Source organism: Corapipo altera, unplaced genomic scaffold, assembly GCF_003945725.1.
Source record: "Corapipo altera isolate COAL_440 unplaced genomic scaffold, ASM394572v1 64, whole genome shotgun sequence".
In the NCBI taxonomy this organism is placed as follows: Eukaryota; Metazoa; Chordata; class Aves; order Passeriformes; family Pipridae; genus Corapipo; species Corapipo altera.
Genome location: NW_020884893.1, coordinates 5,065,445 through 5,080,905, shown reverse-complemented (window position 1 = coordinate 5,080,905; position 15,461 = coordinate 5,065,445). Strand labels below are relative to the sequence as shown.

Sequence of the window (15,461 nt, the reverse complement as noted above, 5' to 3'; positions counted from 1 at the left end):
TCACAGACAGGAACCAGATAACCAGTGTGATCAAATAGAATAATTATATTTACTTCTAAAAACTGATTCTTGAGGTTTTGTAATTGTCAAAATCTGAAAACCAAGTTGGTTGGGGAAAGTCCAATGCAGCCACCTCACTAAGGCGAAGCAGGCTCAGGGATGTGAGCACCCTGCCAGTCTCACTGCTGCTGCACCTGCCTCAGCATCAGAGAGGCCTTCAGCAACCCATCCTTAACAAGGCTTTGGCAGACCACTCACTTTTGGATAAATTCAGCTTTGGAAAACAACTCTTAGACTGAACAATTAGGAAGGTGGTGTCCTGAGAATTATGGGGTGTGATCTGATCCCAGCTGTCCCTGCTTCCACTGGAGCTGCACCAGGACAGCAGCACTTCCCACCCTCTGCTCTGCACAGAGTGAGAAAGTGCCCCATACCAGCACTGGGGACCCACAGCTCTGTGAGCTCAAAAACCCTGAGGTGACTTGGGACAGGCAGAGCAAGTAAGGGCACATGGGACACGCTGCAGGGACAGTGGCACCCAGGCAGTGCCTGTCAGGATGCCAGCAGGGGCTTCTGCCCCAGGACACACTCCTGGCCTACCCCAGCACACTCATGGTGAAGGCCTAGTGTAGCCAGATCAGGTCAGCTGGGAAGTACTCCCTAATGCACTTCGGCCAAGCAAACATGGTACCATAGAGCACTGAGTAATTTTAAAAGTTAAAATAGTTTATTGCTGTCTTTGTAGAAATGCACTTAACTTACATCGCCTGTTCTCTTCCTTTATTTGGCTGTTGGATTACAGGCATAAAAAGGTTACATTTACCCATTTGTTCAGTGACATAACACCTTTTTCTCCTTTGCTCCACTCTTCTAAAACTCGCTGGCCAACAGCCCCAAATCTCTTTTACATAAATACTGTAAATGTCTCCATAGGTTGCAGCATTGTAACAAAAGATCTACCAAAGTAGACAAAATGTTCAGTATTCTTGGTTGGTTTTTTGCATTTAAAAATATACCTAAATTTGAGATAATCTTAACAGAGTAACAATTACGATAAGAAAATAGTACAGTGCGTTGACTAAAGGAATATTCTGCTCTCCTTCAAGCCAATATTCCCTTTTGCATGTTGAAGTGATTCAGCAATTACTTAAGAACTTTTACCTACATACAATAATTTAGTAAAATGAGAATTAAACAAGGCAGATACTTACTACTATTCTTCTGTCTGCAATTCACAGCTCATGCGAATAAAATCGCAATAAATATTAAAAAATAGTTTTTCTTTTGCTTTTTTTTTTCTGTAAGGCATCTCTGAGTATTACAAAGTTTTTGTACAACCAAAAAATAAGATTGCTTTTTTTTCCATGTTCTCCAAGTACCTCTGTACCTCACCAGTAAATAAGAGGATTGCAGGTTTGATGAGGAAGGAAGGGCTGACGGGGAAGGGGGGGGGGTGGAAAGAAGACCACAGGTGATGGAAGCAGACCGCGATGTGTGCAAGAATCTGTAGTTTTCCTGTGAAACATTTCAGTCACTTTTAGAACATCTTCGAGACAGTATCTGTCCAGATTGAAGGAAAAAAAAAAAAAAAAGAAAAAAAAACTTACCAGAAGTCCATTTTCATAAGCACAGTCAGACTGCAAGGGTTTGGGTTCGCCCTCAACACTATAAATAGCTTAGGTATCGATATGCACCTACATAAGGGGGATAAAGGGACGGGGTGATTTTTTTTGTTGGTTTTGTTTCTTTTATTGTTTTTTTTTTGTTGTTGTTGTTGCTTTTGTTGTCCTAGTCGTATCCTTCCACGGTACGATTGTCCTAGGAGGCGAAGGCGCGGGCAGGGCCCTCACTGCATGCGGTCAGGCTGCAGCTGCTGGGGCTGGTACTGCACGAAGGCCGTGGCGGGTGCTGCGGGGTTGCTGGCGGTGATGGGGGGCTGCACTGTGCCCGTGTAGCCATATCCCACAAACCCGGCAGCGGGGGAGGCAGCGTAGGGGTACTGGTCGTAGGCAGCTGTGGTGTACTGGGAATAGGCTTGGCTGGCGGCGGTGTAGTCAATGTAGGGAGACGTGATGGACTGCACGGGGGTAGGGATCACCACGCTGGGCTGGATGATAGCTTGGGGGTAAACATAGTGAGGTGTGAGTCTGTGGAGGCAAAGGGACAGAGTCAGTGAGGGGCTGGGCTCCCTCCAGCCTGCACATCCCCTCCTCCCCCCCAAATTCATGTGTATCAGCCACAGAAACGGTGCTGCCCAGCAGTGCTGCCCTCGAGCGAGGGGTGCTGCTCGGGGTGGGGGATGAAAAGCAAAACACTCCTAGACCCCAAGGGTGGAAGTAGTGCAACGTGAAGCATGGACTGCAACAAATACACACACCCTGGTCCCCATGGCTTCTATCTCCCATTATCCAGGCTGTTAGTTCCCAAAATAACCTTCCTGGATGACCATGACACAGCCCCAGCTCAACTGGCTTGCTGCATCTACCTGGCCCTCACACACCCTTGCCTGTCCCTGCCAGCCTTGCTGCCTCCCATATCCTCCAGGTCCCACCACCCCAACCTGGGTGTAGGGTTGTGAGGACCCACAGCCCCTGTGGGACACCTCTCAGCACCAGGGACACCCCACTGCTCTCCACTTGTCCCACCAGGGATGACCACCATCCCCTGGCACAGCCCCAGGCCCTCCAGCTTGGGAGCTGTTATCAGTTACCACACATTTACGCCCATGTTTCCATAACACTGGATGTTTAGGGCAATGTTACAGGGTGTTTGTTGTAAAACATGAGATATTAATGCTGGTTTTCTTCCCCTCAGCAACACTCCCCAGCAGTGTCCGTTCCAGCAGCCCCTGGCCCAGCAGTGACACTCCTGTGCTCATGAGCTGACACATCTCTGCTGCCCTTTCCATGCAGGTCCTAAAGCACTGCTTCTCCCAGCCACTTTGCCCCTGCCCTGAGGCAGCCATGCTGCTGCTGAGAGGAGCTTAAGAACACCACAGTCAATTAAAGTCCATAGGTGGAAAGATCCTGGAGATGATTAATGCAGGAGTGCCCACTAATGTACTAGAAACTGCTAATGAGGAGGAAAAGAAAAAAAAAACCAGCAAAATCAAAGGGATGTTTTTTCCAAAGGGCTCACATCAAGTCAGGCCTCAAACAAGAGCAAAAACTGCACAAACCTGAAGGTTTAGGTCCATCCACACAAACTGCCATGGGCCAGACAAAAATGGGGAATTGCACATGGAATACAGAGTGCAAGCAGTCCCTGCCCACATAGCCCACTGCAGCAGAGCTCTGCTGTGTGTAGGGTGACACATCTGGGGCTTGTTTAAGAAATGGGGGGTGAGGACTGTCACCAGCTATTGGCACAGGCCCACTGTGGGAGATCAGAGCCACAAGCACCAAAAAGGGCACCCTGCGGAGAAGGTCCCTTTGGCCACGTAAGGCCACAGCACAAACCAAAGCCATCCTCTGGAGAGCTCGTGCCACTCTGCCCCCAAACCCAACTCGTTTTGGTAAACAAAAAAAGAACCCCAAGCAAAACTCTGCAGAGAGCTTATGCAGATTCAAATATTTTGGGGATTTTTGTGTGGATGTGTGTGACAGCACATTTTCAAACACAACCACTTTTAAAAGCCTCCCACGGGCTCTTCAGAAGGCACAGGGCTGTACATGACCACCTTCGTTCCACCCAAGCATCCTAAGTCTTGGCCACCACCTCCAACATGCTGGGATCCACCTGGGGCTGGTCCCTCCTATCCAGCACTCGCAGGACTGTTCCCATTTGCTTTACAGGCAGCACCTGATGGTTTAACCTGCTCCTCAGGCAGGAGAAAGGTTTCTCACAAACAAGTGCTCATCTGAACCGAGTTTTCTCTCATTTTCCCACTGCCATAAGCAGTTTGTTTTTTCTTGAGTCCATTTGCATGACAAGAGAATGACTGTTCTCTCCCCACACAGCAACACTGCCCCTGAAACAAGGGTCCTTCAATTAGACAAGGGTACCAGGGAGGATGGAGAATGGCAAGAAGCACCTCAACCTTTGGCTCATTAAGTGCAAGACCATCTCCCAAGGCCAGAGCCATCCCTGGCACAGAGAGGGGGACCTCACAGCCCTTCAGTCCATGAAGGCACCATACCCAGTATCACCCTGTGGGTAACAAGAATGAGATGAGGCAGCAGAAATTCATTGAATCCGTTTTTGTTCAGCTCTGATCTAAACTGAGGCTGGCACAGCTGAGTCAGAGCTGGAGCTTATGCACCAGTTCAGCCCAAGGGCACTTAATGTCACACACTCACATGAGGCAGCAGCAGCCACCTCTTCTGAGGAGCAGGGTTAGTCCCACCCAGAGGTTCCTCCTGCCTCGTCTCTGGGGAATTGTTCTCTTTCATTTTGTTTTAAATAAGGCAGAGGTGCAATGCTGCTCTCCTGCTCTATCCCCTTGCAGATCAGCAGCTCAGACAACAGCCTGCATCCCAGACTGGTGATGGATCCTCTGGCTGCCTGTTGCCTCTCCCTGCACATCATGTCTCACTACCAGGCTTCCTGGTACTCCAGGGCTCTATAAAGTTAAAACCACTTCACAAATATAACAAAAAACGAATACACAATCCTCAGGACTCATTAAAACCCACCCACCAACAGGAACAGAGGAGGGGCCTGCACTTTTCCTGCTCAGAGGCATTCAGCCTGCCCCTGCCAAATAACCAGGAAGACAGTCTGAGAGACATGGAGCAATCCAGCCTGAGCATTGTCCTGTTTGAGCAGCTCCACAGGTAACCCCTTGATGTCCCTTGCTGCCACCCAACTGCTCTTCAGAGCTGGCACAGCCAATGTGGGGGATGTGGGTGAGTGGACATTCCCAGCTCGTCCCCGAGAAGCTCCACATGTTGGCTTTGCTTTCCTGCACGGAGCTCCACGATGGGCTCACAGACAGCAAATCCACAACATCCTGCACTGCTTTTTCCCCCTCAGCAAGGAAAAATTCCAGCTCTCCAGTGCTACTTGGAATGAAAAGCACCATTAGTTTGGAAGACAGTAAGTACTCCTGTACCCTGTTTCCAGAAATACATCCCAGTCCAATGCATACACAAGCACACATCACACACAATAGCTTACTGCACTAGAAAATCACACTCAGCAGCTCCAGAATCTGCTTCTAAAGAGAATGTAAATGTAAAAGGGAAGGTTCTTTTGGTCTGTGGAATTTTAATAATTTAGCTAGGAACTTCAATCAAGATATTATGCAGTTTTGACTTCTGAATTAGGTGGACAGATGGCAACTCATTGATCAAAACAAAACACACAACCCAAGGTAAGGTCACTTTGATGACTTGCAGCTACAAACAAAACAAACCAGTGCAATACAGTGAAGTTCTCTGCTGGCTACATTTAGCATCCACAGAAAATCTTAAAATGTTTTCCCCCCCTTTCATTATTTCTGAAGCTGATCTTTCAGGAATAAGAAGAAAAAAAGAAAGCAGCAAGCTGTTTTGGAGTTCTCTTTCTAGAAATCAGCAAACTTGTCTCTGAATTTCTACAGGATGAGTCACATCTGTGTTTTAAGATGCCTTTCCCTCCCTCCCTGCAGTTTTCCTCCATCCCCCACAATGGGCCCTGCCAGCCAGAAGAGAACTTCATCAAAAACACACAGGGTGTGATTATAAAACATCAACCAAGTGATCAGCCATGGCCACCACACGTCAAAGTCATCCCGTGAACAGCAGAGGCACGAGATGCTTACAGCATGACAATTAATCATGGGCAAAGGCCACCCAACACAACGAGCACGGTCAAACCTAAGCCTAGAGGCACAGGAGGGACTCAGGAGGGACTCAGGAGGGCCGTCGTGGTCGCCACACCAGCCCATGCTCCGAACTCGGTGGCACCACACCACGCCGCCCCGGCAGCCAGGGGTGAGATAGAACAAATGAGACGGTCACAGAGCCATTGGCAGAGGGGACGCTGGCTCCATTCTGCTTTTGCTGTGCAAAATATGGAGGACAGAACAAAAGGAGCCTGTTTTGGTGCAGTCCTGGGTGGAGATGTCCAAACGCATCAGGTGAGGTTTGCGGTGCCAGCGCCCTTGGCTCTGGGGAGGCACCGCCTGCTGAAAAAATCAGCTTTCTGAAACCTGCTGTCACCCAGTTCTCCCCACACAGCTGCAGGGCTGCCAGGATGAGCTGCAGAGCAGGGGTGGCTCTGCAGGGGTAGGCAGCCAGGAAGAAGTGACAAGTCAGATGGCCATGTGCTCCACACCTCATCCCAAATGACAAGGAAGAGGAACGAGCCCTTGTCAGCCACTCTCATCTCAGAGTCACTTCATATATTTGATTATTTTATAGCACATTTACACCTAAAATGTGCTTCAGCTGCACTTTGTCAGCTCTCTCCCATCGTGCAGGACTCCCTACGCATGAGCCATGAGCAGCTTCTGCAAGCTGCATGAGTTTGGGAGAGCAACAAGCAGGAGTTCCTGACCCCCTTGATCCCTGCCAGCCCTGCTGGGAGCTGGTTTTGTCACTTCTGGAGAGGTGGGAGACAGCTGCAGCCCTGTCAGGAGGGACACAGCATCACAAAAACACTTGGGAAACAAGGAGGGGCACAGGGCTCTTGGCAGCCTCACAGAGATCAGGACACAAATGCCACCGCCACGACCAGCCTTTTATTCCTTGAAGAATAAAAGAAACAGAGCCCTTTGTGTCTGCCAGTGAAGGCACAAATTCTGGCATTTGACCCCAGGAATTTGGCCTCCATTTCCATTAGAGTTGACCCATTAGCTGCTACAGGGACACCCACACTGCCACAGCACGTGATGGCAGGCGGTGCTGGTGGTACTGAACAGCCACAGCTGTCCACAACAGCAATGTGAAAGCTACCCTGGTGATGTTACACCTCCAACCACAGCCTGGACGACAGATCAGAAGATATGTTTTGAAGTGGTTCATGAGTTTAAAGGCTGCTCCTAGAAGCACACCCCACACTCACATTAGCAGTGCCATGACACCACCTCGGAGCTGGTGATGCAGGCACACATCCTGAGGTAATTCACACTCCAAGAAATTGTTCCTCAAGGACACTCCCAAGCCAGCAAACACTCACCTCAAGTAAACCTGCGTGGAGCCGAGGCAGGCTTGGCAACAGGTATCACGTGGGCCTCAGCCACAATGACGGGCTGCAGAAATGTGAGAAATTCAGGTCCTGTTCTCAATCCAGACATGATGAGGAGGGGCCTCAGGCTGGAGCATGGCCAGGGTGGGGGGCCCTGGCTGCCAACAAGGACTCTGGCTCCAGCAGGAGATCACAGAGTTTATCTACCAATACTTTGGTGCAAACCAGGTCATTTGTTGTGTCCTGACCACTCCACCTTCCCTCACCGTTCACTGACAGAGGCTGGGCTTCAACCATTGACAAACCTCCAAATCCTGGAATGTCCACACTAAAGCTGATGCACTGAAATGTCAAGGGTTCTGCCTCATCAGCCAGCTATCCCAGCCAGCTCAAAGTCAGACAAGGATGAACTCTGAACCTCCATGGTATTTATCCTCACCTGCTGCAATACGACACAAACACAGAATAGCAAACCAATCAACACAATTTCTGCTCATCTTGTAACTAATTTGCCTGTCTGTCTTCTACTCATCCTTCTCTGGCCCTCTGAGAAAATTTACACAGCAGACTGTGCAAAGAGGTACATGACTGTATTTCCTACTTCCCTGCTGGGATTAGACATCACCACACCAGTGGCAATCACCAAGGAATAACATGTCACAACAGACCGTCCTAGACTACAATCAGTGGGGAAAAAAGAACAAAAGAAATAAAAATGAGGCTGCAGACCAAAGATGGGAGTACGCCTCACAAAGATCTAATCCTTTTTCTCAGCTCAACCAAGAGTCTGAGATCAACATGCTGAGCTCCACCACGAGTTATAGCTAGGCTCAACAATTTTCAGCTTTATCCTCTGCATCTTGCTTCCCCCACACCCAAAGGAAAAAGGAAAAAAAAAGAACCATAATCCCAAACAAAGGCATGCTGGGCCAGACCGAAAATAGTTTTGGAGAAGCAGGCTGAAAAACACTCAGGTAGCAGGAGATAACATCTGCCCGAAACAAGAGCCATCTGGCACCAAGGAAAAAGCCACAAGGAAGTTTATCCGCAACTAGTCAGCTATCCAGGGAAGGAAAAAGCCCTCCCCTTTGGAGTTATCAGCACAGCCAAACCAGAAATGAACCAACAGAAGAAACAGAGACTGTTTCACACCAGTGCATGACAGGAGTCTGAGTCCTTCAGCATTGGTGTGAGGAACCTGGTGGGGTTCTAGGGAAAAACAGAGGCTCTGACAGATTAACCCAGGAAGCCCCAACAATTCTGCCTTTAACTGATCTCTCTCCAGTTCTCTTCTGCAGTTTAGAGAAAATCAATGGCAGAAATATTTCTGAAGTCTTCTGAAGTACCTGACAAGTTTTGGCACAATATACACTACAGTGACTACTTTCAATTGCTTCCATTTTCAACAGACTTCCTTTCTTTACACACATGATCCCTTCCACTGACCTTTAATTAAAACCATCCACACATTTGATTTACCAAAAACCCTTTCTTGGAGAGATGAAGTATTTTGAAGTAGAATGCTTCAGCTATGGAAGAAGCAATGAAATATCTATTTTTGATAAAAGAAGGCCTACACTGATAAAACAAGTAATTAAGCAATTTCTCAGTCAAGAAAGAAATTCCATTTTAAGAGTTTGTGACCTCTGCTGCCGTTTGTGCCTTCGCTAACCTAACCTAGGACGTGTAAGATGTCTCCCTCCACACCTTCCTGCAAGCTGGAATCACAGGGGGATGTATGAGCCTGGATCCAGCATGGCTTTCCCAGCCTCTGCAGCTTTGGCCAGAGCAGAGCCAGCAGCAGCTCAGCTCTGACATGGGAGAGCTGAAATGCTCAAAGCTGGTGACAGGGAAACTGCAGGGGACAGCACAATCCTGTTTACAGCACTTGGAAACTGAGAAACAGGAGACTCAGTTTTAACTCCGAGGTCCATGACTTTTCATCTTTTGTGATCATACAGTATATTTAGCTCTGGTATGTAGCTTGCTCCCATCTGTGGGGAACAAGTTCTTCACGTAAGTCATATTTAGAAGTGACCCGGTGTCCTTGCTACCAAATTATCAGCACAACAACTGTCTGGTTCCCTGGCTGGTGCCCTCAGCTCGGAGGCAGGATGCCCAGGGCTGCATTCATCATTTGAATTACTGGGCATGTGCTTAATACTATGACTTAGGGACCAGTATGCCAACAGCTGCACAGAGGAAAGATGAGCTCGAGTACAAGCTGGACTGCTCTGAAAATTCAGATGCGTCCATCAATCTGCCACGTTGGGACTACTGGCACCAGCCAGCGCAGCAGAGGAGAATTTTGGATCTGCCACTCCCCAGTTCCTGCACCAAGGGGAAAGGACTCGGGTCGCTGCTGCTAAGGAGGCTGCTCTTGTACTGGGGAGGATGACAAGCAGATCCACTGAAGGCAGTGGAATCACACAGAGAAGATGGCACAACCTGAGCTGTGTGCCATAAAGACAAAATTAGAGCCAGCTCAGCCTCTCCATCACACACCTGCACTCTGACTGCACAGGAATGGCTCAGAGCCTTCACCCGGAGTCTGTCCCTTGCAACAGATCTACTACTGTCCTGAGCTTGGCACACCATTTACACAGTCAAGTGTATCAGACCAAGTTTTCCTTTTGTATTGTTCTACAAGCAGGACATGAGCAAACTGCACCTAAACCCAAAACAAACGGTACACCAGGCCCTTGGGTCTGACACCAGCACTTGCCACCTTGAAGCAGACATCCAAGCTAATTCACATAGCCATCTGATCTGCTTATAAATATGTGCCTATGCTTAAAACCCACTAAATAAATAAATAAAGGATCTCTTTCTGCCTGGCAAGCATTTGGTCTGAAAAGCAGCCACCATGCCCAAGCACTAGCAGCTGAAGCCGTTTGGAAACTGGATTTGAGCAGTTTTTTAGGAAATCCCCCCAAAGCTTTCATGTTACTGGCACAGGATAACATCAGGTGCCAGGTGCTCCATCCCCAGGAGCCACCTGTGGCCAGCAGAGCGGGATGGGTTTGGGATGGGATCCTGCAGCCAACCAGTTCTGGATAAGTGAGCAGTAGGAAGTGGGAGCAGGGGGATGCCAGCTGACAGAGGCTGAGCAGAGCATGGCCAGTGTGTGCTGCTTCACAAGCATAACCACAGAAAAGATGAAAGTTTGCTTCCTTTTATTTTTAACCCAATAGAGAAATTTTAAGGATAAACAGCTGCAAGGGAGGGTGGGCTGACACAAAGAGGGACTTTCTTCACTTCCTAACTTCAGCAGCATCAGTGCATGAAATTTTAAACTCGAAGCAATTTAACTCTTTGTGATGCTGCCTGAGACCAAATGTGGGCCAGAGGCAGGGGGTCACCACAACAAGCAATTACACAAGGATGGGGTCTCTGGAGTAATGACATCCCATGTGCCGATATGGAAAGAGCTGGATCCTGCTACAAGAGACAGCTTTATGTTTCCAAGAGCTCAGTCACTTACTCAGTCACTGGTAGATCTCCCACACAGATAGCTCCTTTGCTGAGGCACAGCCACAGGAATGCATCTGCCATATGCTGCCTGTGTCCAGAGCAGCAAGCATGGCTGCAAAGCAGAGAACCAGGGAATCCCCGTTCCCTGCACAGAGTCAAACCTGTCTCCAGCATCAGAGTCCCAGAGGAGGGGACTAAGAGGTGGGCACGAAGCAGCTCTGCCACATCACCTGATCACATTAAGCATGGTAGCTGCAGGGACACACTGTGGCACTGCCAGGTGCCTCCAAGCAAAGAGCAGTCTGTAAGCCTCAGGCTGAGCCCCAGGCCTAATGCTGCTTCCCTAAACTCAGGAGCCAGATCTCCAAGTCACCCTGACACAGACACATCCTTTGCCTTGCATTGCTGTTAAGATCTCCGATTACAACAAGCCAAAAACTCCTTCTCAAAACAGGATTTACTACCGACTCCGTGCTGTCTGCCATGTGAGTGCCTCCCCTGCCAGGACAGCAGGAGGAATGAGAGAGGCTCCTCATGGTTTCTCTTTCTGTTCCGCATAGCCCAGACAATATTTACAGCTGCATTTGGGTGCCTGGGGCTGGGGGGGGAAGCCTTCAGTTTATAAATAATCCTCACTGATGTTTGGGTAATTTTCATAGTTTCCATTCATTTCAGGTTTCACCAAAACCTGCATTTTGTGGTTTGATGGTTGAACGTGACTGGCTGCCTGGCTCTCAGTTAACTGCCCAGAAGTTAACGGTTGTTCATTCATTTCTGCCTTGCCAAGTCCAGCTCACACACCTAGTACCCTGTGCCCCATAACAATCATCCTTTGGAAACCATATGCCAACCCCTGGGCACAAACACTTTGCAGAGACAGGAAGTGCAGGAGGGAGAACCAGGCAACATCCCACACCATGGGCAAAGCAGATGAGCCACTTCATTTGGGACAGGTCAGGATCCACTCTGCACAGTGGAGAGCAAACAGACAACAGCAATTCTGTGAAGCTTCCAAAGACAGACCCCGATAAACTCCTCATCTATCCTCTCATTCCACAGAGGGACAAGGAAATTGTGGGTTCAAGGGAATGTTAGAGTGGAGCCTGGCAGGCTCTTAATTCTGTAGGTCTACTGATGAAACAAAGAGGGAACTGGCAGCCAATCTTTGTTGCTTGACTGAGCACCTGACAGAAGCCACAGAGCAGCCCCAGTTGTGGTGCTCAGGTAAATGGCTCCACATTTTGCCAAACCCACATTTCCAGTGATTCTGCTGCAGCAGTGACTGAATGCAACAAAATTCTTGTTTACTGATGCTTGCAAATAATGATATATAATCCCCTGCCTACAACCCTCCATTCTCCTGGTTCCTGTCTCTTGGCAACTGATAAATAATTTATAGTGCTGTATGTGCTAACTGCAGTTCTGCTGGTTTAATGATGAAACCAATGCCTAAGAACCGGAACAGGAACTGTCTAGATCACCAAGAGCACGTAATCAGTTGATCCCACACTCCTCTGTATGTGAAACCAAAAGCAAATTATTCAAAAAAACCCTGTGTTTTCCAGAGCTGCGGCTATGGGGTAGGAACAGCACCCACAGAACTGCAGATAATCTGCAAAGGTGCTCCTGCCAACACCAGGAGCTTAATGGGCTTCACCATTTTGCTCTGCTCTATTTGCATGCATGGTAGAACTCACCACAGGCTGCTTTTATTGCCAACTTCTCTCCTGCACTCCTGTGCAATGTGGAAAACCTCCGAGTTCACATCCCCAAAGGTACCGCTGCTGCCTGCGCTGGGGGCTACGAAAGCTATTCTACCTCCCATGCAAGGAGAGCTGCTAAAAAACAGCATCTTGTCTATGCAGATTACTGTGGTTCTTGCACCAAAAAAAAAAAAAAAGGAGACTCTTCATTTCGTGACAGATGTTCTTCGAGTCTTTCCAACAGAGCTGTAACCGCTTACGAAAACCGGCATGTTTGAACCACACACAACACACGTACACTGGGTGTGCACTATTGTGGCAACACGTCCTCTTATATCCACAAACTCATCGGAATGAGATTATCCAGGCAGTCGGCAACTTTAGCCATAACGGCAGAGGAGTGGAAGTTTCTGTTTTATTGTTAGATTCTTTTTCTTAAAAACAAAAAACAAACACCCCCCCCCACCCCAAAAAAAATGAGCAGAGAGCAGGGAAGGGATGAAGTATCCCAGTTGACAAAGGCTAAAATCCCATCTATTTATATTAGAGGCACACAAAACCCACAACAGAGCAGTGCTCAGAAGCTTTAAAAAATGCACCTACTTCCTTAATGCTCTTAGAAAATAATAATAAAAAACCCCTATCGATATTCACTTTCTGAAATGGTGTAAAAAAAGAGCTGCATCAATCATTAAACAGTTAAATGAAGGCAGTATGACAGTCACTATTGTTCTCGTGAAGCACACTTGTCTTTTGCCGAGCAGCTGCCAGATCCTATTAGATGTATAAAAAGAGGACTTTTCTAACCGAGTAGGGATGGTATAAGCTATTGAAAACAGCAGACAAAAGCCCACTTTTGCAGACTATTCAAGCCTTGTATAACATCTGTCCAAAATCAATTTTTGACCTAATGTTACTTTCATTAAGTAACAGACTTTGTTTCCAATGCAATTTGTTTTCTAGGATAAAACTGTATCCTAAGCGTTATTACGTGGGAAACAGCACAGAGGAAGCAGAAAATCTTATTTGAGAAACATGAGAACAGAATTTGCTTAATTGTTTTGACACCTTAAGTACTATAATAGAGAAACTATTTTCCATTTATTTGAATTCTTGTGAATTCTTGCAGTTGGTAAAGCAGAGAGCAGTGCACTGGGTTTATTATGACTACGATTTACTGAGGATAAAGAAGGATCTTTGGGAATTACATTAAAGCTGACAAATGCACAAAACTTCTGAAATCTCCACCAGAAATAAAGTACTCCGAACATTAACAACAGCTGTTGAAACTGTCCACCCTTGATGGCCAAGGCTTTTTTCACACATTTTAAACAATGAGGAAGTTGATTCGTGAATTTGATTTCAAACAGACCGTTAAGAAACATTTCCACTTACCCAAAGGGTCTCTGAATGAAGGCTGGATGTAGCTGCTGCACACCTATGGTAAAACCTAAAAAAAAAAAGGTTCAGAAAAAAGTATTAATGAATGGCACCCATTGTACCATTCAATTCGTAACTTGCAGGCATAATTACACCAAATGTATATGCATTTTATCTGCTATGCATGTGAGCAAACTCAGAGCACCATTTAGAAGCAAGTTAAATTTAACATGCATATGTCATATGCACGAGGAGCAGATGGGAATTCAGATGAAAGACCAGTGTGAACGCGCTGTTACGGAACAGACAATGGGGTAAAAAGCCTTATTTTACACACTGGGTACCGTGCTCATTAAACCAAATGATGAAATGGATCTTAAGAGTTAATTCCCATTTAACGAAGAGAATAACAGGCAAACAGATCAGCCATGGAAGAAAACAGCTTCAACCCAGTTCTATGAACTTCGGTGTGTAACACCAGTACAACAGGTACAAGTAAGAAGATACAGAAGGGAGGTAACTGGACTACGCTGTGTCCTCAGCCAACAATCGGAACTATGAGGGATAGATAAGTGTGCACCAGATCAGATGAATCCAGCCTGAGGAACTTGTTTCCTCGTCTTACAAGTTATTCTAATAGAGATGGTCCCTCCTGGATGCCTCACCAGTTTGAATACTCCTTGGTTTTGCTCCCAAATACGCCAGGTTCACATTTGCTTTCCTGCCGTCAATGATGGGGTTTGGGTCTTTGCATGCTCTTTCTGCAGCAGCTCTGTCTGCCATGGTCACCTGGAATCAAGCACAGCCTTGTTTGTAGCAACAGTGCTTTGTAAACACTCCAGCAACAGGCACTAAGTGGAGTTTATTTATTGTTCTATTTTGAATCAGGAGTTAAACTCCCTCCGAGCAGCCTCGCTTGCATGGCAAGATGGGAAGGGGCTGCTGGGACCCGATGGAAAAAGTGGGCTCCCCCCTCGCCCAGTTCCCCCGCTGGGCCGGTGCCAGCTGTTTTCCCCTGCCGTTCCACCTCCTCTCCGTGCCTTTTTTAAGGAGCTGGTGGAGCTCTCCCCAAACGCCCCGGAGAAGAGGAGTTCAGGGGAGCTGCGGGCGGGATGCGGGGACCGGGGGCATCCCAGCGCCGCGCTGAGCCCCGCACGGACATACGGCGGCGGGCCGGGGGGAGGAGGTGCTGAAACGAACGGCACGGCCTCGGCCATCACGAGGGGCTCCCTCCCGAGCCCCCCGTTCCCGTCCGCACCGGGCACAACCCGGGAGCAGCCGGCGCTCCGCAGCAGCGACGGGACGGGGGGGTTCCCAGCGCGGGGCTCCGCTGCCAGCCCCCTTCCCCGGGCACGGGGCACAGCGGGGGCAGCCCCGCCCGGCCCGCCGGGGAGGGGCACTTACGAAGCCGTATCCTCGGGATTTGCCCGTCTGCCGGTCGGTGATCACCACCGCCTCCTCGATGTCCCCGAAGACCTCGAAGTACTTCCTGAGGGAGGAGTCGGTGGTGTGGTAGGGCAGCCCCCCGACGAAGATCTTGGTGAAGGTGGTGTCCTTCTGCACGGTGTGCATGGTGCCCGGGCGCGGCCGGCCCCGGCCGGCATCCACCCCCCCAGAGCAGGAGCCGCGCCCCGCCGAGCCCCCCGCGGCGGCCGAAGGCAGCGCAGCGGCGGCGGGTCCCGGGGGCCCTCCTACAGCCGCCTCATGGCCGCGCCTGCAGCCGGAGCGCGGCCCCGCGCCCGCCCCGCCGGTGCCGGTGAGTAGCGGCCGCCCCACCGCCGCCGCCGCCTTTGT

At 48.9% G+C, this 15,461-nt stretch overlaps 1 protein-coding gene across 1 annotated transcript; it reads right to left on the bottom strand.

Moving 5' to 3' along the window:
* Window positions 1-705: 705 nt before the first annotated feature.
* On the bottom strand, window positions 706-15,424 carry RBM38 (RNA binding motif protein 38). The gene is made up of 4 exons (XM_027645904.1): window positions 15,072-15,424; window positions 14,333-14,456; window positions 13,683-13,737; window positions 706-2,147 (listed from the first exon to the last, which is right to left on the bottom strand). The coding sequence occupies exons 1-4, from the start codon at window positions 15,237-15,239 to the stop codon at window positions 1,847-1,849; spliced, it is 648 nt and encodes a 215-aa protein (XP_027501705.1). The 5' UTR covers window positions 15,240-15,424; the 3' UTR covers window positions 706-1,846.
* Between the last annotated feature and the right edge of the window lie 37 nt (window positions 15,425-15,461).

Excerpts from the sequence above, each read along its gene's own strand:
- RBM38 (XM_027645904.1), bottom strand. The coding sequence starts at position 15,239 with ATGCACACCGTGCAGAAGGACACCACCTTCACCAAGATCTTCGTCGGG. Across the intron at positions 14,457-15,071 it reads AATCCCGAGGATACGGCTTC|GTGACCATGGCAGACAGAGC; the intron begins GTAAGTGCCCCT and ends GCTTGATTCCAG. Across the intron at positions 13,738-14,332 it reads ACCAAGGAGTATTCAAACTG|GTTTTACCATAGGTGTGCAG; the intron begins GTGAGGCATCCA and ends TTTTTTTTTTAG.